The 20,822-nt window shown below is 50.2% G+C and overlaps 1 protein-coding gene across 6 annotated transcripts; it reads right to left on the minus strand.

Moving 5' to 3' along the window:
- Positions 1-1,266: 1,266 nt before the first annotated feature.
- zer1 (zyg-11 related, cell cycle regulator) lies at positions 1,267-20,649 on the minus strand. Of its 6 annotated transcripts, XM_042337592.1 has the most exons (18): positions 20,474-20,649; positions 19,986-20,117; positions 19,152-19,590; positions 18,604-18,813; positions 17,574-17,724; positions 16,373-16,815; positions 14,959-15,135; positions 13,948-14,062; positions 10,529-10,675; positions 8,872-9,045; positions 8,153-8,368; positions 7,798-7,839; positions 7,587-7,706; positions 7,127-7,242; positions 6,080-6,268; positions 5,259-5,356; positions 3,947-4,049; positions 1,267-3,010 (listed from the first exon to the last, which is right to left on the minus strand). In XM_042337592.1, exons 4-18 carry the CDS (start codon positions 18,765-18,767, stop codon positions 2,956-2,958), a joined length of 2,310 nt encoding a protein of 769 aa, XP_042193526.1. In that variant the 5' UTR covers positions 18,768-18,813; positions 19,152-19,590; positions 19,986-20,117; positions 20,474-20,649; the 3' UTR covers positions 1,267-2,955. The 6 variants fall into 6 exon arrangements, with proteins under 6 accessions (XP_042193526.1, XP_042193527.1, XP_042193525.1 ...); XM_042337593.1 differs by lacking the exon at positions 19,986-20,117; XM_042337591.1 differs by lacking the exon at positions 20,474-20,649 and having other exon boundaries at positions 19,152-19,587; positions 19,986-20,189.
- Between the last annotated feature and the right edge of the window lie 173 nt (positions 20,650-20,822).

Here is a 20,822-nt window from a genome sequence, read left to right on the forward strand (position 1 = left end):
CCCGATCAAAGCGATCGGGCAAAAAAAAAACAGACACCAAATAGCACTTTATGAACATTTAAACAACTTCTCAGTTCCCATCAAGTTTAATGTCAAGTTCTGGAAACATTTGCAAGAGAGAGCTTTGCCTTCGTCTCCCCTCCATTCGCTGCATTTGGTTACACAGTATGTACAGTGTATACAAAATATTTTTTTTGATTAAAAGGTATTTATTTTTTAAACCATCTCTGTGAGTGTTTTGGGGATGCTGTCTGTGCGCAATTGGCTGCCGCGTTTCGTCCACAAAACCACTATATTCTGTGAAGCGCTTTGAAAGACCTCTCAATGATGTGATAAGGCACTATATGAAATGCAAGGATTATTAATATTATATTTCTGTATACCCAAAATGCTCTCAAGGTTTTTCTTCAAAGCCTCCAGCAGTCACTGCAGGTTATTCCTCATTCCAAAAGAGTTATAGGTGTAAAATATGTAGTTTTGTAATCCTCAGAACCGCAAAAATATTTTTGGGTCAATTAAAAAAAATTCTCCGCGCAAACTGTTGATGTGGGTGGTTACTGTGGACAGACTCCCACAGACAGATCAGTACTGTCAGGAGCCAAGTGTGACCCCCCAGAACATCTATCAGCTGGGTACAGAAACAACAACTTGCATTTATAAAGCGTCCCTCACGCAGGGCAGCTTCTCAGAGCTCTAGGCAGTGGCAGAGAAACACCAGTGTTGGGGACAGTTAGAAGTGGTGTTGGCGGTATTGAACAGTTTGTATTTGCTGCAATCCTGGACTGTTTATTGCCTTTGGTTTGCATATGTTGGACTCCAGTGAAGGGCATATAATAATCTAATAATCCTTGCATTGGATATAGCGCCACATCAGGTTGTTGAGACGTGTCAAAGCTCTTCACAGGATAGACAGTACTGTAAAGTGTACTGTGTACTTTATGGGTGAAACGCGGCAGTGTCCCACAAACAGCCATGGAGTGAGTGACCAATTTTTTTTTAAAAAAAAGGTTTTTATTTGGGGGGATTGTGGGCAGGACACTGGGGGGGGGGGAGGGGGGGGGAGAAAGAGAGAAGAGAGACAGAAACTCCCTTCGCTTTTTACGAATAGTGCCACGGGATCTTTAGCGTCCACCTGAACAGGCAGACAGGACATTGGTTTAATGTCTCATCCAAAGGTTTGAGGTCTGTTCTGGCGGACGCTTTGTCAAGACTCGTTGCATGGTCAGGAAAAAGTAGCTTGGAGACACTTGACAGCGGGAGGGAGGAGTGAGTTAACCCAATCTTGTATTCCGTCCCCACAAAACAGCACACGAGCACAAAACAGGAGACAGTAACATTTCCAACATCCCTTTAACAAATGTAGAACTACAAACAAAGGTTTTCAAAAATCATACATCAAATACGAGCACGGAATAGTTTTCAAGAGTCTGAGTTTGTTATGTGTGTGTATGTGTCTGTGTGTGTTGTGTACTTGTGTTTTTATTCACGTGCCTGTGTATCTGGCGTGTGTGTGTGTGTGTGTGTGTGTGTTTGGGTCATTTCATATGGGGAGGGCTGAACTCTTATGCCCTATGTGTATCTACAGTAAAATCATTATTTCCCCCCTTCATTCAAGTCTCACATGCACCTTCGAAACCAAGATAAAATACAATCAATCAACTCAAACAAAAAAATTTAACACGGAAAAGTGCTCACGACTGACATGATACAATAGCCACACTGCCGACCGAGGCCTCCAGTTAGTTGTGTTGTGTTGCGGAGGCCGTCTTTGCCGGCAGCAGTGATTAAACAACGTTTCTCGTTAGGAGACGCACAGGCAGCCTCTCAACCCCTCTCTGCAGGTTCGTCAGCTCTGACATGGGGAGGATCTGTTGGAAACTCTGCTGAACACCAGGGCTGTCTGTCTAACTGCTGGGTGTGCAGGCAACTACATTTGTGCAGTGTGATCTGGCTCCGTACCAGGGGAACGCACATCCCCTCAGGCCCACACGCACACATACACGCCCCTCATCCATCCAACACTATCCACTGGCTCCTTCCAGCACTGAATTAGTGGCACCGACACGTTGGGAGCGCAGCTGAGGCGCTTGCCAAGCTTCACGGTGCTTGCGAAGCTGACCCTCGAGTTCGCACAAGACCCTGTGACAAGGAGACGGGCATTTCTGTCTCTCTCCAGCAGCCGGCAGCTTGCAGACATGACAGGTGTAGTGAGACACGCGGCAGACACCTGTGCTCCAGAGCAATGCCTGAGGAGGGAGCAGACATATTCAGACGGTCTCTCTTTCTCTTTCCCCCTCTCACCCCCTCACCTCACCCCCTTCCCAGCGCCAGATCGGTGAGTGAAACCACAGTCGGATGGGATCAGTTGCTCAGTTTAAGACATTCCTCTGTGGAGTTTTTTTGTTTGGAAGTTTATAACCGTTTGTATTGAGTAACTGGTACATCCCAGTTAAGAGACAAACCATGGAAGCACGTTTTATACAAGAGACAGAGAGAGAGAGAGAGAGAGAGAAAGAGAGAGAGAGAGAGACGGGGAGAAACCCACAGAGAAACAGAAAGTAAGAGAAAGTGAGTGAGAGAGAAAGAAAGCTAGAGAAGGACATGTTTGTGGGTGTGCGCGTGTGAAAGAGAGAGAGAGTCAGTAAGCAGGGTAAAGTAAGAGAGAGAGAGAGAAACACACATACACACAAGGAGGAGGGTAGAGAGAGTGAAAGAGACACCAAGGAGAGAGAGAGAGAGAGAACATTAAACCTCCCAGTCATAAAAAAAATTATACGAATTAACATTTTCTTGTGCAACATCGAATGTTTCCCCTGCGTGCCATCAAATAACAGTGTCACACACAGAGGCTCCTTCCTATGACGCATTGCTGTGAGGCAGTACGGAAAGGATCCTTGGTATTTACACAGATGCCACGGGAGATGGGAAGCAGAGGTCAGCAAACAGTCTCAGCCTTTATCTGGACGTGTCCATTCGATCTTTGTAATCCTCACAGAAACTGAACACTTTCCTGATAAATGAATGCAACAAAACAAAATGAAAGATTAACACTCTTCTGGAGCCGGAGGGGAATCAAAGCTCGTTCACTTATTGTTAGCCAGAGCACCCCTGTTCTTGGTGAGGCCAGCACAGTGACACAGTCGCCTTCTGCGAGTGCTCAGGAGCACAGAATCTGGTTAATTTTGTGGAGTCCCGTAGAGTGGTGGTGAGAGCGCTCGCCTCGCAAGCCAGAAGCCCCGGGTTCAATTCCCGGGCAAGGCAAAACCTTAGGTAAGTTTGCTTCCTCCACACGCTTCTGTTTATCTAGCAGTAATTAGGAACCCGGTTGTTAGTCGATCGGTGGATCGCTTGCCAGGGGTAATAATGCCTTCCAAAAAAATATTGGTCATTCAATCCAAGACTGCTTGTGGGAAATTGCTGTGCGCAATTAGCTGCCGCGTTTCGCCCACGAAACACACAATCAAGTCACTTTACAATATATCCTGTAAAGGGCTTTGAGACCTCTAAACGACTTAAGGCGTTGTATCAAATGCAAGAGTTATTATTAATATTACTATTTTGTTGACTGATTGAAGCCACGAAAGATGTCAGTAATTTAGGGCAGTAGCGAGGCTTTGGACCAACAACAAATTACATTCAGGGATCAACACCCGAGCTGGTGGTTGGGATCAAGAGGGGTGGAGGGCGGGGAGATTAGGGGTAGGAGGGTGACCAAAGGTACCAGGGAGCTGCCTGCTCTGTCTGACTCAGCTACTGGCTGTACAAACCAGCTGAACCCTAGAACATCTAGCGGACTTTTAACAGTGTTAGCTTAACAGAAGCAGCTGTATCATGATAACCATTTTCACGGGAGAGGGGGCTAACTAATGCTTTGTGCGTAAACACAACGTGAAATCCAAAGCCCTGGAGCAGGGAGCAGCACAGGAAGAGGAAGGCGATCACGTACCTGGCCATGGCTTTGGTCTCTGACCTGGCCTCCTCGCTGTCGATCACCCCTTTCAGCAGCTCAATCCCGTTTTCTTTTATAAGCAACGGACAGTATTTATCAGCTGCAGAAGCAAAACAGATGTCAGCTCTCACACAGGGTAAAGCGAGACAAACTTAGCAAACACCCACCCACTGGGGAACCTGTACCTCGGGGGTTGAGGTCAACAAAAATAATAATAATAATAATAAATTGGTCGCTTCAATCCACGACTGTTTGTGGGACGCTACTGTGCGCAACTGGCTGCCGAGTTTCACCCACAAAATATACAGTCAATTCAATTTAATAATAATCCTTGGATTTGATATAGCGCTTTTCATGTCTTCTCGACGTCTCAAAGTGCTTCACAGAATAAGCTGTAAAGTGAATTAACCGTATATTTGTGGACGAAACGCAGCAGCCAATTGCGCACAGCAGCGTCCCACAAACAGTTATGGATTGAAAATGACCAATTTATTATTGCTTTGTTTTGGAGGGATTATTATTAGGTGTGTGGAGTAAGGAAACTTGCCTAAGGTTTCGCCCTGACCTGCCTGAAATTGAACCCAGGTGTCTCGCTTGCAAGGCGAGTGCTCTAACCACTGAGCTACAGTGTATTCCGTGAAGCGCTTTGAGACGTCTCGACAACGTGATAAAGTGCTGTATCAAATGCAAGGATTATTGTTTTGTTATCAATTTAGGACAGCGCTGACAAAAGGGCAAAGAGCACTCGTTGGGTGCAAACAGTCCTCCTTTATGGATCCGAGCTGAAGCAGTGAGGTGGATTAATGTAGCAAACACGGGAAGTGGCTCCAGGGAGGGAGGGCTCCGGCCTACACTGACCCGTCGCTGAGCACCCTTCACAGCGGGCATGTCTATTTGCCAAGGACCCTCTCACATGAGGACCTGGATTAAGCAGCTGGTGCTGAGTAAGGCTGGTATGTAGCTTTGGACATGGAACTCCAGCAGTTTACCCAACGCACACTCTAGCTCCCACAAGCCTTGGCTCTTGCCAACCTGCACCTAATGCTTTCTGGAATCAGGTAAGCAGGATGCATCCCTTCAGAGAGGGAGAGAGAGAGAGAGTGTGCATTCCATTTCAATAATCATCTCTGGGATTTCCATGTGTTGGTGGGATGTCTGGAATTCTCAATTGGGTTTGGAGACTCTTAAGCATGGTGATGGGTTTCCGCATATGTTAAGACATCTGGTTGACCAAAAAAAAAAACACTGACTGGCCCTTAAAGAAAAGTTCCACCTAATAGTCTGACATTTACAATAAGTCAATACTTACGATAGACAGAGGTGAGATTGAAGAGAGCCCAGGTTGCCCAGTGCTGGCTAACGGGAGCAATTCGCTGAGGGAGAAGGCGTAGGATTGGCTCAAAAGACCTGCAAATAATAATAATAAATAATTATAATAAATAATAATAATTTGACACAGCGAGAGTGCATCTAAAATAACATTCCCCATCTGTACAGGGTGTCCACAAAGTCCTGTAACCCCTTCATGTTTTTTTTTCCCCCTTACAGCGCACCGACCAACAACTGAAACATGTGGAAGATGATGATAAATTGTGTTTAGAAGTTATTTCACTGTATTCAGTACAAGTGCTTAACTGTATTAGACTGTCCAGAGGATCAGTGTGTGTGAGTGTGAGAGTGTGTGTGTGAGCGCCATCATTTTCATGGCAGTTAATGATCCTTCGCCATGTTCGTTGTCCACATCTTCGGTAACATGGATGGATGGAGTGAGTGAGTGAGTGCGGAGGCGAAATGCATCTCCGACAGATTGTTTCTGCTCCTCCGTTGTCTTGTTTTGTAACAGAGGGGTAACAGGACTTGGTGGACACCCCATAGAACCTCCCAGCTTTGAGTAGAACCATAATAATTATTATAATAGTCCTTGTGTTTTACACCGTTGCCTCTCGAAGCGTTTCGGTTGGGCCATTGTCAGCTGTCGTCAGCAGCAGCCGATACGTACAAAGTACCGTCATGTGTGCACACAAAGCGTACGGTGTCAAGCTCCTGTTAGACCGATCAAACAGGCTCAGGGCAAGGTGGGGCCATGTCCTTGGTCACTGGAAGTATAGCAGCAACACACCCTTACCCTACCTGTAGTTGATGTTCCGCCTGGATTTTTCATCCCAGCTGGAGATGGCTTGCCACATCCGGTCCATCACCGTCTCTCTCCGGGGCTCGGCGATAGCCCAGGCCTCGTCCCCGTCAAAGATGATGTGAGACAGGACGCCGCACGCGTTGTACGACACCTCAATCCCATCGGCATCACTTTCTAGGAGGCGACTGTAAGGGACAGTGGAGTCACCAAACTGATGATGGTAACGATAATAATCTTTGCATTTGATGTGACGCCTTATCACGTTGTCGAGATGCATCAGAGCGCTTCACGGAATATACGGCAAAATGCAGTGACTGTGTGTTTTGTGAGCCAAACTTGGCAGCCAATTGCACACAGCAGTGTCTCACAAACACTGATGGATTGAGTGACTGCATTTTTTTATTTTGGAGGATCATTACATCTGCTAATCGACTAACAGCCTGGGTTCCTACTTGTGGAGTCCTGTAGCTCAGTGGTTAGAGCACTCGCTTTGCAAGCGAGAGACCTGAGTTCAATTCCAGGCAGGTCAGGGCGAAACCTTGGGCAAGTTTCCTTACTCCACACAGAGCCTAATAATAATCCCTCCAAAAAAACCCAAAACAATAATAAATTGGTCATTTTCAATCTACGACTGTTTGTGGGACATTGCTGTGCGCAATTGGCTGCCGCGTTCGCCCACAAATATACAGTCAATTCACTTTACAGTATATTCTGTGAAGCGCTTTGGGACGTCCTCCCGACGTGAAAAGCGCTATATCAAATGCAAGGATTATTATTAAGGATTATTACTGCCAGGTAAACGGAGACGTATGTGTGTGTGTGGAGTAAGGAAACTTGCCTAAAGTCTTACCCTGCCTGGGAATCAAACCTAGGGGTCCTCTCGCTTGTGAGGCGAGCGCTCTAACTGCTGAGCTACAGGACTCCACTGTAGAGACGAAGTGTCACTTGAGCACATACGTGATCCCAGACTCAGTTCCCACTCGCCTGGAGTGAGGACACTGTCTCCGTTATGTGCTCCGTCGCTGTACAGGAGATGCACTGACCTGAAGACGCTGATGAACTGTGTGGTCATGAGGTGCGGCCTCAGCTGTCGGACCTCGGCGACGTTTCCCAGCAGCCCCAGCATATTCCGATGTAATTCCTGCTTCCCCTGGAATTCCTGGAAGGAAAAAAAAAATCAGGATATTCAGAGTGAATGTGAGAGAGAGTGAGACAGAGGGTGGGCATATGAGAGAGAGAGAGGGAGAGAGTGAGAGAGAGAGAGAAAGAGAGGGAGTAATAGAGAATAAGAGAGAGAGGGGGAGTGAGAGAGTAATCGAGAGAGAGCACAAGAGAGGGAGGGAGGGAGGGAGAGGAGAGGGAGGGTGAGAGGGGGAGGGGGGGAGAGTGAGGAGCAAGTGGAGTGGGGGTGCTGTTAAATCACTAAGAATAAACCTAGAATGAAAGCATGTAGTTGTTCTCACACGACTCTGACTGTTTAGTAAATGTGTTAGCGAGTCTCACGTTCAGGCAGTCGAGGAACAGCTTCATCCCGTTACAATTCAGGAACATCTCACAGTTATCCGGGGTCTCATCCGTGATGTTCCACAGAGCGCTCCACGAGAACTCCATCACCTGGTCACACTGTCGGGACACACAAAAGCCTCGTTAGGTAAAGCCTCGCTCGCGCTGCAGGACTTAAGGTAGAGGTGGAGGTGAAGGAGTGAACACTTACCACTTTGTCTGCCAGTTTCTTCTGAATCAGCTTCAACATCGTCTGGAAAACAAGACACTCTTAAAGCAGGATGGACCCATGAGATGCCACACACATCCCACACACACACACAGACACACCACACCCCCTCCAACACCCCACCCACACACACACCAACACACACACACCCCCCAACACACACCAACACACACACACCCCCAACACACACACACACAGACAGACAGACACACACACAATGTTGGAGAGAACGCTCCCAGGGGTGGAGCACATTTAATAAGCAGAACATTTTGCCAGACCCCGGGGGAGGGTGGGAGGAGAGAGTGGGGGGGGGCGGGGGGAAAAACCACACACATACCGTAACAAAGCCCATCTTCCCGACGGCCTCCTTATGATCGTTGTCCACCTGACAGACCAGGGCGTTGCACAGGTGCACGGCGATGCGCTGGATGGACTCGTCCGGCCGCGGCTGGTTCAGGATGCTCAGGAGCAGCTCGTTGACTCTGCGATACTGGAACTCCAGCTCCTCGGGAATGCTGAAGTTACACAGCGTCAGACAGCAGTTCCTCTGTACCTGCAGCGCGCACACACAGAGAGAGAGAGAGAGAGAGAGAGGGGGGGTGGTCAGGAGAGATCGGGTTATACTACTGATAGTAATAATAATCCTTGCATGTGACGTAGCGCCTTATCACATACGCCGAGACGTCGCGATACATTGTGAAGTGGATTGACTACATTTTGTGAGCAAAACGCGGCAGTCAATTACGCACAAACAGTCGTGGATTGGCTGACTTATTTATTTGAGGGATTATTACCCCGCAAAGCGATCCGCCAATCGCCTAACAACCAGGTTCCTAATTACTGCCAGGTAAACAGAGGAGCGCGCGTGTGTGTGTGTGTGTGTGAAGTAAGGAAACTCGCCTAAGGTTTTACCCTGCCCGGGGATCGAACTTGCGAGTCGAGGGTACTAACCACTACACTACGGGACTCCATGTAACGTGGGTGGCCCCGTCCTTCCCGCCCCACTAAACCAACCACCCCCCGTCCCCACCAACCCACCTCCCATCAGCCACTCACCGTCACTTCCTGGTACGATTCCATCCCATTGAGCACCACCTGAATGACCTGTCGCCGCAGCTTGGTGCTCTGCTCGGGCCGGTAGTCGGAGCCGGTCAGGTAGAAGAGAGCCGCGCTGGCCGTCACCTGGATACTCTTGTCGTACTTGTGGCACCGCAGAGCGGCGATCACCAGCTACAGCACAGGGAGGCAGCACCAGGCACACCATTTATTTTTCCTTAAAACACCGTGTATTGTAATTCACTTCACAGTATATCCTTTGAGACGTCTCAATGGCGTGATAAGGCTCCATATCAAATGCAAGGATTATTATTATTATTTATTATTATTATTTTTCCCTCCTCGCCCGAAGTTAGCACAAATTTATTTTCACTCTGGCTAACAAGAATAATCCTTGCATTTGATATAGTGCCTCATCACATCTTTGAGATGTCTCTCAGCGCTTCACAGAATATATTATAAACTGAATCGACTCTGTGTTTGGTGGGCAAAATGCGGCAGCCAATTGCGCACAGCAGCGTCCCACAAACAGTTGTGGATTGAGTGACCGCATTTGTTTTGTGGAGGGATTATTACTCCCGGAAAGCGATCTGCTGATGGACTAACATCCGGGTTCCTACATTAGTGCAAAGAAAACAGAGGCACGTGGAGAAAAGAAAACTTGCCTAAGGATTCGCCTCACTCAGAAATCGAACCCTGCTTGAGAGGCGCGCGTGCTAACCACTACACTACCGGACTCTAAGGGATGGAGTGTGCCTGTGCGGGACACAGACTTTGGGGCTGTTCATTGCTGGTGCACATAACCTTGGTTTGCAGGTTAAAAACCCCAAAAATCATAACGAATGTCAATGTTGTTGAGTTATTTGGACAATGACCTGTGGATCTGTTGGAAATGTTTACAGGAAAAGTGCAGAGTACAAGGTGTGCAGGAATGTGGAAAAGGCATTGCAAGAAGGAGAGGCAACAGTGTCCAATTGATTCAGCCTGACTGCGGGCCTCGGGCAGGAGCTCCATGCCAGCAATTCATCGATATGTTCACTTTATAAATTTCTATTTTATACCTCTGTGACCTGCTAACTCCATACCAACCTGTCCATTCTCTCCGCTCAGCGGACTTCGGTCTGCTCCACATCCCCCTCCCGGCTCGGCCCACCATCAGCGATTGGGCCCTCAGCCTCTCTGCCCCACCCTTTGGAATTCCATCCCACAGTCCCTTCGCCTTGCACCCCCCACCTCCCTCGCCTCCTTCAAGGCCCGTCTCAAGACCTTACTCTTCGACCGCGCCTTCGGTCACCCTCCTACCCCCACCATCCCTTGCCTGCCAACCCTCCTGATCCCAACCCCCAGCTCGGGTCCAAATCCTAGACTGTTCAGCGCCTTAGGACGTCCCTCCTGACGTGAAAGGCTGCTGTGTAAATGTCATTTGTTGTTGCTGTTTTTGTTTCTAATCGTGTCACAGGATCGTTAAGGTTTAACGTAGATGGGTCCTTGGTGCAACATTTCATCTGCAACAATGGAGTGCTTTCCCCAGTACCGCACTGGAATGTCAGCTGTGAACTCGAGGTCCTGATATGAGGCTTAAACTTCACAGCCTTACTGTAGAATCCTGGAACGAAAGATAAATAGTTGCTCCCTCCCTCTGTCCTCTGACTCTCACCTGTAAAGCCCGCAGCGGTTGCTCGCACTGGTCTATCCGCGCGATGTCAAAGAGGTGGTTGATGGCGCGGGAGGCGATCTCGGGCCGAAATTCCGTGTAAGCTTCGATCGCGTTCAAGATCTGATCTTCGTTCGCTTCGCCGGTTACCTGGAAACGAGAGCACAACACAGGGAATGGGGGGGGGGGTCATCAACAACAACAACTTGCATTTACATTTACACAGCGCCTTTCACATCAGGAGGACGTGCCAAGGCGCTGGACATTCAGGGATTTTTCACCCGACCTTGGGACTCTACCATAAGTATTTACATATAATAATATATAATTATTATTATCATATATAATATATATGAGAATAATATATAATTCTCAGTCCTACCATAAGCTGTGGTTTAGTAATTCCAGGTGAAGTGTCTTTTTGTGTGGGGGTGGGGGAGAATATCTAATCTCTCAAGTCAAGGTTCGCCTTGTCTGGTCAAGTTTGCCAACAAAACGCACACAGTCACTACACTTAACAGCTGACAAAAAGCCCTAAAACTACCTGTGAACAGCGGCTGAAAGCTGCAGCATCCCCCGCAAGGACCCAGATGGGGACCAGATTCCTTTGGATAAAAAAAATTGCCCGGTGTGACCTTGCAGTCATTCTCGTGTCTGTGCAAACAGCAGCACAACCGGCCCACGTCACCACAAACAAACTTCCCTTCTGCTTTGCCAGACATTCTGTCCTCATCCAGGTCAAGGATGTTGGTGCTGGGAAATGGAACATCCAATGCCAACTCAATAACACATACACTACAACAACAACAAAATGATATTCATATAGTGCCGTTCATGTCGGGAGGATGTCCCAAGGCGGTGGACAGACAGTTTTGGACCTGAGCTGAGGGTCGGGGTGGGGGAGGGTGGAAGGCAGGAGGATCGGGGTGGGGGGAAGCAGGGAGATCGAAAGCACGGTCGAAGAGGAGGGTCTTGAGGTCAGTCTTGAAGGTGGTGAGGGAGGGGGCGAGACGGAGGGACTGCGGAATGGAGTTCCAGAGGGTTGGCGCAGAGTGGCGGAAGGCCCACCCACCGACAGTGAGCGTGCAAGGCGGGGGACGTGAAGCAGGCCAAAGCCCGCTAAGCAGACAGGATGGTAGGGGCTTAGGAGGTTGGAGGGAGCAAGACCGTGGAGGGTTTTGAAGGTGAGGACCAGGATCTTGAACTGTATCCTCTTTGTGATGGGAAGCCAGTGGAGTTGGGCAAGGATGAGGTTGGTAGGGTCGTGGAGCCCAGTGCGGGAGAGGACACGGGCTGCAGAGTTCTGGATGATCTGCAACCTGTGGAGGGAGGAGTTGGGGAGGCCGACAAGCAGTGAGTTTGCAGTCAAGCCTCGATGTAATGAAGGTGGGTATGAGGGTTTCAGTGGCCTGTGGTGTGAGACGGAGCCGGGTGACTTTGCGGAGTTGGGGGAAGGCAGAGCGGGGTCATGGCGTGGATACGGGGTAGAAAGGATAGTTGAGGGTCAAACAAGACCCCAAGGTTCTGGACTGGCTTAGCAAGGTGGAGTGTGCAACCATGGATGGTGACGTTCAACTGAAGAAAGTTAGCTCTCATCCAGGACTCGCTCACCTCCACTGGCTCCCCATCCCACAGAGGATCGAATTCAAGATCCTCATCCTCACCTACAAGGCCATTCACGGCCTTGCTCTCTCCTACGTCTCCGACCTACTATCCCCCTACTTACCTGCCCGTACCCTCCGTTCCTCTGGCTCTGGTCTGCTCCACATCCCCCGCCCTAACATCCGTGGCCAGGCCTTCAGCCTCTCAGCCCCTAGGCTGTGGAACGCCATCCCCCAGTGCCTTCGCCTTGCTTCCTCCCTTTCCTCCTTCAAGGCTGGTCTCAAAACCTTTTTCTTCAACCGTGCCTTTACCCCCCCTCTCAACTCTCAACCCCCTCCTTGCTCCCTCCCTTCCCTCCCCTTGACCATTTCCCCCCCAATGCTCGGGTCCCGACCCAACTGTCCAGCGCCTTGGGACGTCCTCCCGACATGAAAGGCGCTCTATAAATGCAATCTTGTTGTTGTTGTTGTTGATGTCTGACAGATATTCTGTCAGGACAGCAGTGGTCCTGGAGTCAAGGGTGGAGGCAGAGAGGTAGACTTGGGTGTCATCCACATACATGTGGAAGTTGACCCTATGTTTGCGGATGTTGTCACCAAGGGGAAACATATAGGTGTTGAAGAAGAGAGGACCAAGGACAGAGCCCTGAGGAATGCCACATGAGACGGTCTGGGGGCTAGAGGAGAAGCCACTTGAGGAGATGAAGTGCAGGCGGTGTGAGAGGTACGATCTGAACCAATCAAGGACAGTGCAGTGGAGGTTGAGGTGAGAGGAGAGATGGTGGATGAGGACGAGTAGTCGACTGTGTCAAAAGTAGCAGAGAGGTAAGGAGGACGAGGAGGCAGAGGGAGCCCTTGTCGCTGATGGACAGAATGACCTTTGTTACTTCTGTGCTGTGGGTGGCACGGAAGCCCGATTGGAGGGGTTCGAGGAGGGAGTGGCGGGAGATGAAGGAGCGAAAAGCAACAAGTGGTTCCAGGACCTTGGAGAGGAAGGGGAGGTTGGAGTTAGAGAGTAGAGAAGGGTCCAGAAGATAGGTCAGTGCGGGAGGATGCCCAGAGGGGAAGGAATTCAGATGACTCCAAGGCAGCCAAAAGGGAAGGCGGGGAGATTTTTTTTCCTGGGGCGGTATGAGATGGAGGTGGGTTGGGTGGTGGTGGGGAGAGGGATTGAGGAGTTAAGGGAGATGAAGTGATGATCCACACTAACACACACAACCACCTAAACAAGCAGATGGGACATCGGTTTAACGTCTCATCCGAAGGACGGCACCTCCAACAATGCAACATACGCCCCCCCAGCACTGCATTGGAGCGTCATCTTAGACTGTGTGATTCCGAGTCCTCACTTGGGGCTCGAACTGATACTCCTTTCTTAGCCCCTTAGAAAGAGGAAACTTTCTTTCTCGGTCTGGGCTGCAGGTAAACTCTGGTCCCAAAGGCCAGTGTCTAAGCCACTGAGTCACCAGGCAGCCACCTTATTCAAAGCATATTTGGAGAAGCAACAAAAGGTGCAAAGGCATCTCGATAATAGTAATAACAATAATCTTGGCATTTGATATAGCGCCTTATCACGTCTTCGAGACGTCTCAAAGTGCTTCACAGAATATACTGTAAAGCGGTTTGACTGTGTATTTTGTGGGCAGCCAATTGCACACAGCAGTGTCTCACAAACAGTCTTGGCTTGAGTGACCAAATTATTATTATTTTTTTTTTGAAGGGATTATTACCAGTCGACTAACAATCGGGTTCCTGATGAATGTTGAAGCCAGCCTGATCTCCCTGTGATTGACTGAGTGGCTGGCAGGCAGCCTGACTCACCTTATAAGCAGGGATGTGAGTTAGGTTACACAGTGTGGTGTCAAACAGCCCCAGGAACTGAAAGGATCGCTTCAGTGTTCGGAACGGTTCAATGCTGCTTTTCTGTGGTTCGTTACTAGCAGAAAGCAGAAAAGACATTCAGCAATGTACAAGGTGTCTGTACACAAAGTCATGTTACCCTTCTGTTACAAAACAGCGATACAAGACTACAGAGGAGTTGAAACAAGCTGTCAGAGATGTATTTTGCCTCCTCGCTCCATCCATCCATGTTACGGAAGATGTCACACCAAACATGGAGATGGATCATTATTTTCCATGAAAATGACGGTGTTCACAGTTACACACATCGAACCTCTGGACGGTCTAAATACAGCTAAATGCTTGAACTGAACACAATTAAGTAACTTCTAAATACAATCATCATCATTTTTCCACATGTTTCAGTTGTTGTCAGTGCAGGGGTGGGAGGGTGAGGGAAGGTAACAGGACTTTGTGGACAGCCCTGATGGCCAATGTACAGAAGGCAATGTATATTAAATGTGTATTTGATGTGCATTAAACAGCTCACATCAAACTTGCAACATACCTCAGGTCTGTTCTGCTCCTTTGTGGGCAGCATTTGATTTCTTTCTTATCTACCGAGCGACAGTTCCATGGGGGCCTTTTGGTACGTTGCCCAAAGGGCCATTATTCATGAACCTCGATGGACAGTGAGTGTAGCAGATCTGACCACTGGAACGTCACACTGCCCTTGTCCCCAGCGCATACTACCGACGCCCCCCCCATCCCAGCACACACCCACCCCCCCCCAGCACACACCCACCCCCCCCAGCACACACCCACCCCCCCCCCAGCACACACCCACCCCCCCCCCAGCACACACCCACCCCCCCAGCACACACCCATCCCCCCAGCACACACCCATCCCCCCCAGCACACACCCATCCCCCCCAGCACACACCCCTCGCCCAGAACACACCCCTCGCCCAGAACACACCCACTGCCCCTCACCTTCCTGGCCCCAGGGCTTCGTCATGATTGGAGACGGCACAATTATCGAGCATCAGTTGCCCCGAGATGTCCAACGAGAGGAGGTTTTTCAGGTTTTGTACGAAGGCGGTGAACACTTTCCTGGTGAGCTTGAATTTGTAGAAACTCGAGGCCCGATCCCGGGAAATGTCCAAGTGTCTGCGGAGAAGAGCAAAGTCACTGCAGCCTAAGAGCTGGAGACCGCAGCGAGCTTCATTTTGGTGCTTCTAAATCTCTCCTGCATAAATATTACATCAAACACAACACCAACTCCCCCAACCCTCAACTTACATATCAACACCAAATATCCACACTCCAACCCCAAAGCTCGACACTCAAACTACACCCAACCTGATGGATTATTGCGCAGAATAATAAATATAATATTCCTTCAAAAAATAGATAGTAAATATACAATTCCTTCAAAATAATAATAATAAATTGGTCACTCAATTGGCTGCTGCGTTTCAGGCACAAAATACAGTCAATCCATTTTACAATATATTCTGTGAAGCACTTTTGAGATGTCTCAACGATGTGATAGGGCGTGATATCAAATGCACAGATTATTATCATTATCATCATCCTGCTCTACACCTGATTAGATTCCTCTCGCAAGCACTCCCAGGGATCTACTTTTGTGTATGAAGGATAATTAATATCTATAGTAGCCTTTCTCCAAACTGAGTAGCTCTAGTTAGTGTTGACCAGAAATTGGCCCCAACAATCTCTACTTTTCTGACCAGACTGTTACAGCTGGAGCCCAAGCTCCAAGCCAAGCCCTTACCTAAACTACCTTTGAGTTTAGAAGGCTGAAGCGTGATCTAATTGAGGCTTTTAAAATAATAAAGGGATTCGATTGGGTGGCTACAGAAAAACTATTGCCTCTGGTGGGGGAATCCAGAACAAGGGGGCATCATCTTAAACTTAGAGCTAAGCCATTTAGGAGTGAAATCAAGAGGCATTTTTTCCCTCAAAGGGTAGTGGAAATTTGGAACTCTCTCCTCCAAAAGGCTGTGGATGTCGGATCCATTCATATTTTTAAGACTGAGGTGGATAGATATTTGTTAGGTCAGGGTATCAAGGGATATAGGGCAAGGGCGAGTAATTGGAGTTGAGGTACAGATCAACCATATAACAACTTGCATTTATATAGCGCCCTTCACGCTGGGTAGCATCCCGGAGTGTGAGTCTGACAACAAGCCAGGGGGAGAGGGAAGAGGGGAGGTGACCAAAAGCACAATCAAAAAGAAAGGTCTTCAGGCGGGATTTAAGATGGGGAGGGAGAGGGCAAGGCGGAGGGATTGATGGAGAGAGTTCCAGCCATGATTGAATAGAAATGGCAGAGCAGGCTCGAGGGGTTGAATGGCCTCCTGTTCCTATGTTCCTTCGTTACCTGAGGTTAGAGAGTTGCATGATGACCCAGAGGTGCTCCTCGGATAGGTCCATGTTGTAGAGCACCAGGGAGCCGAGTCGCTCCTGCCACTGCAGCAGAAACTGCACGTCGTTCAGCTGGATCCCGGAGAGATCGAGGGAGGTGAGGGAGGCGAGCGGGCGCAGGAGGGTCTCCACGTTCACGCCGTCGGTCAGTTGTCCAAGATTCAGGAAGCAGAGCTTCTGGAAGCCGCTGAAGGTGAAGTCCTTGACCAGCACCTGGCGGGTTGGGTTCACCAGACGCTCGTCGTCGCCCTCACAGCCCCCAGGACTCTCCTCCTCGTAAAAGATGTTCTTGCAGCCGAAGAGGCTGAGGGAGACCAGGGAGCTGCGGAAGTTACTCAACGTCTGCAGACTCTTGGCCGAGAGCTTCTCGCAGTTCACCAGACGCAATTCTACCAAGTCCTGGAGGACAGCAACAACAACAAATTACATTAGTATAAGACCACAAACCTGTTAATTTAACAGTCACCACAGAAGTGCCGTTCAGTTCATGGAATCATAGAATATTACAGCACAGAAGGAGGCCATTCAGCCCATCGTGCCTGCGTCGGCTCGAGTTATATAAAAATCAAAACAACAACAAATTACATTTCAGTCCAACACCCCCCAACTCCCCCTTTCCCCACCCACCCCTCCCTCCATTTCATCTAGCCCTCCCACTCCCCTCCATACACCGTAAATGTTGTGTCATTATTTCTGTAAAAGAAAACGCAAAAATATGACCTGCAGATGTTTCTCAAATAGGGCACCCGGCCCTCAGCAGCCAAACCTTGGACCCCCCCCCCTCCCCTCCTACAGCCCATTTCAAGTCGAAAGGACGTCCCAAGGCGTTGGACGGTCAAAGATTTGCACCTGAGCCGGGGGTTGGGATCAGGAGGGATGGACGGCAGGGAAGGTTGGGGGTAGGAGGGTGACCGAAGGCGCGGTCGAAAAGAAAGGGTCTTGAGACGGACATTGAAGGAGTCAAGGGAGGGAGGGTGAGGCGAGAGAACTTCCAGAGTTCCAGAGGGTGGGGGCAGAAAGGCTGAAGGTCCCACCGCTGATGGTGGGGCGGGCAGGGCCGGGGACACGGATCAGGTCGCTGAGCGTTTAAATGAAACACCATTTAACCTCTTGATGTAAAAACAGCCAAGCGCCCAGATGTGACCCCACTCTCACACCTGTTTGGAAAGTGCTTCCAGGTCGTGGTCCTGGACACTGTCTTCTCGCAGGTGAAGCCGCATCAGCCGGGTGCTGCGATGGTCTGAGAAGAGGCTGAAGAAGCTCTCGTGGGGCTCGAAGCCATGGTCTGTGTTCACCAGCTCCATGTACCTGGGAGGACACAGTTACACCGCAGTGGACGGTGGTTAGCCAGAGCAAGTCACAGGACCTTCAGTGTAGACTTTTAACAATTTGCACCCATGATGGATTGACAACAACAACTAACATTTACGCAACTCTTTTCACGTCAGGAGGACGTCCCAAGCGCTGGACAGGCAGGGATTTGGACCCGAGCTGGGGGTGGGGATCAGGAGGGGTGGAGGGCAGGGATGGTGGGGATAGAAGGGTGACTGAAGACACAGTCGAAGAAGATCTTCAGACGGGCCTTGAAGGAGTCAAGGGAGGGAGGGGGCGAGGTGGAGGGACTGTGACATTCACATCTCAAGAGCAGCATAAACCCATCAGGGCGCCCCCTACTGATACTACCGATTGCCACAGCGGCCATTATAATAATAATAATAATAATCCTTGCATTTTTCATACAGCGCTTTTCACGTCTTCTCGACGTCTCACAGCGCTTCACAGAATAGACAGTAAAGTGAATTGACCGTATATTTGTGGGCGAAATGCGGCAGCCAATTGCGCACAGCAGTGTCCCACAAACAGTCATGGATTGAAGTGACCAATTTATTATTGTTTTTCAGAGGGATTATTATTATTAGGCGTGTGGAGTAAGGAAACTTGCTCAAGGTTTCGCCCTGCTGGGAAACCTTGGGCAAGTTTCCTTACTCCACACACCTAATAATAATTAGGCTGTCAGGCTGTCAGTTGCACAACTGTTGCACTTTGATAGTCTCTGACCTTTGAAGTGATCTTTTCCTCTCAACTCCTGTTAACACTACAAGCCAAAGTACTAACGGGTAAGGTGGTTTTTGCACGTGTCAGATACCCGGCTGACCAAGAAACTAAAACTAAAGCCCCTGAACTCACATGTTGACGAGCCGGTCGCAGATTTCGCTCGGCAGAAAGACGTCGGGGTGCAGTCGAAGCCTCTCATTGTCCTGCAGGTAGCACAGGGTACTCTCCAGGTTACGCAGGCAGTACTCAGTGCACACAGTCATCAGCGATTCTGGGCTGTATGACGCCATGTCCATTCCCCCAACATTCACAACGAAGAGAATGAGACTGGGCGGCGAGAGACTGCGGAGGTCAGAGTCACACATTCAGGAGAGACAGGAGCTTTGGTGAGATGCACACAGGAACCCTGAACTCTGCCGATTCATCAAATGAAATAATAATAATGCTTACATTTGGTATAGCGCTTGCCTTATCACGTCTTCGAGACGTCTCAAAGCGCTTCACAGATTATACTGTAAAATAAATTGACTGTGTATTCTGTGGGTGAAACACAGCAGCCAATTGCACACAGCAGTGTCCCACAAACAGTCACGGTTTGAGTGACCACATTTTTTAGAGGGATTGGGGGCAAATTATTACTCCCAGAAAATGATCCACCGATCGACTGGCCACCTACTTACTGCTAGGTAAACAGCTGGGTGCGGAGTAAAGAAACTTGCTTCAGGTTTTAACCTGCCCGGGTCCAAACCCGGGTCCTCTCGCCTGTGAGGCGAGCGCACTAACCACTATCCTACAAGACTCCAGGTTTTAAACCTAAACAGCGTCACAGCTGACTTGACCTGTACTTTAACTCATTCCCACTGTAGAAAAGCACCTGCACACTGGACTCTGTAAATCATTCAGCCGCCCTTGGATGACGGGAAAACCCCGGTCGTCAAATAACTGTTTTGCAATTGGCTTGCACGCGTCTTCCTCGTGAACCTGCCTTGGTCGTCTATCTGTATGTCCGTCTGTCCAACAGGGTCAGCTAGAAGCAGGAGCTTGCGGTCAACTGCTTCTCGTCAGCAGTCCGCAACTCGAACTCTCCACTCGGTCGGTGCTTCGGGTCAGGGCTCCCTGCTGGACATCACACGAGGTCAGGTTCAACCACAACGGCAACGACTTGCATTTCACATAGCGCCCTCCACGCGGGGCAGTGACCCGCGGCGCTGGTCAACAGTCCGCAACCGCAACAACAACGAATTACATTTCTTTCGGCTGTCGTACCAACCACCCACCCACCCACCCGCTCACCAGGGAGAAGGGGGGAGAGAGAGAGAGAGAGAGAGAGAGAGCGCGCGCGTCCCATTCTAACAATCTATCTCGGGAATTCCCACGTGTACGAGGGACGTGCGGAATTCTCAGCTTGGTTTGGAGGCTCTTAACCACGTCACCGGGTTTCCCACATGTGTCAAGACACCCGGCTGACCCCCTCCCACCAAAAAAAACACCGCCCACCCCACGGAGACACTCACTGTCTGGAGACACAGGGAGAGGAGGAAAAGGCTGTCAGGACAGGAGATGGCCTGTGACTGGAGTCGACATGGACTGTGTGTGTGTGTGTGTGTGTGTTGAGAGCGTCTCTGCTCCGGATCCCGATATAAACCCTATAAATAAACAGACACCAGTGACTGAGGGAAGGGCCCGTGTCCCCCCCACCACCAAACACCAGACCCGGCCCCCTTTCTCTCTTTCTTTCCTTCCTTTCTTTCGTTCTCCCTCCCTCCCTCTTCTTCTCTCCCCCCACACCCCTTCTCCCCCACCTCTCCCCCCCCCTCTCTCTCTCTCTCTCTCCCCTCTCTCTCTCCCCCCCCCCTCTTCTCTCTCCCCCCTCCCTCTCCCCCTCTCTTCTCTCCCCCCCTCTCTCCCCTCCTCTCTCCCCCTCTCTCTCCCCCACCTCTCTCTTCTCCCCCTCTCCCCTCTCCTCTCTCCCCCTCTCCCCCCCCTCTCTCTCTCCCCTCACCTGCCGCCGCCGCCGCTGTTGCTCTCGGGTTGTCAACAAACCACTTCGCCTCCGGGTCACTCACCGCCGACCGGGGTCCGCCACACCGGAAGTCCGGAGGGAAACCAATCCCAACCCCTCATTGACTGAGATACAACCTGAGCGGCTCCTTAGTTTATATTACCCCCGACCCCCCCCCCCCCAGCCTCACCCCCCCGACCCCCCCCCCAGCCTCACCCCCCCGACCCCCCCCAGCCTCACCCCCGACCCCCCACCAGCCTCACCCCCCGACCCCCCCCCCCCAGCCTCACCCCCCCCAGGCTCCCCCCCAGCCTCACCCCCCACCCCCAGCCTCACCCCCCCCCCCCCC

Source organism: Callorhinchus milii, unplaced genomic scaffold (assembly GCF_018977255.1).
Source record: "Callorhinchus milii isolate IMCB2004 unplaced genomic scaffold, IMCB_Cmil_1.0 Scaffold8, whole genome shotgun sequence".
Taxonomy (NCBI): domain Eukaryota; kingdom Metazoa; phylum Chordata; class Chondrichthyes; order Chimaeriformes; family Callorhinchidae; genus Callorhinchus; species Callorhinchus milii.

Bases quoted from the DNA above. Each gene is read 5' to 3' on its own strand.
- zer1 (XM_042337588.1), bottom strand. From the start codon at position 18,836: ATGTGTGACTCTGACCTCCGCAGTCTCTCGCCGCCCAGTCTCATTCTC. The intron at 7,243-7,586 runs GTGAGACTCGCT...TTTTCCTTCCAG, and splicing joins TGTTCCTCGACTGCCTGAAC to GAATTCCAGGGGAAGCAGGA. The intron at 3,011-3,946 runs GTACGTGATCGC...TTCATTTATCAG, and splicing joins GAGACCAAAGCCATGGCCAG to GAAAGTGTTCAGTTTCTGTG.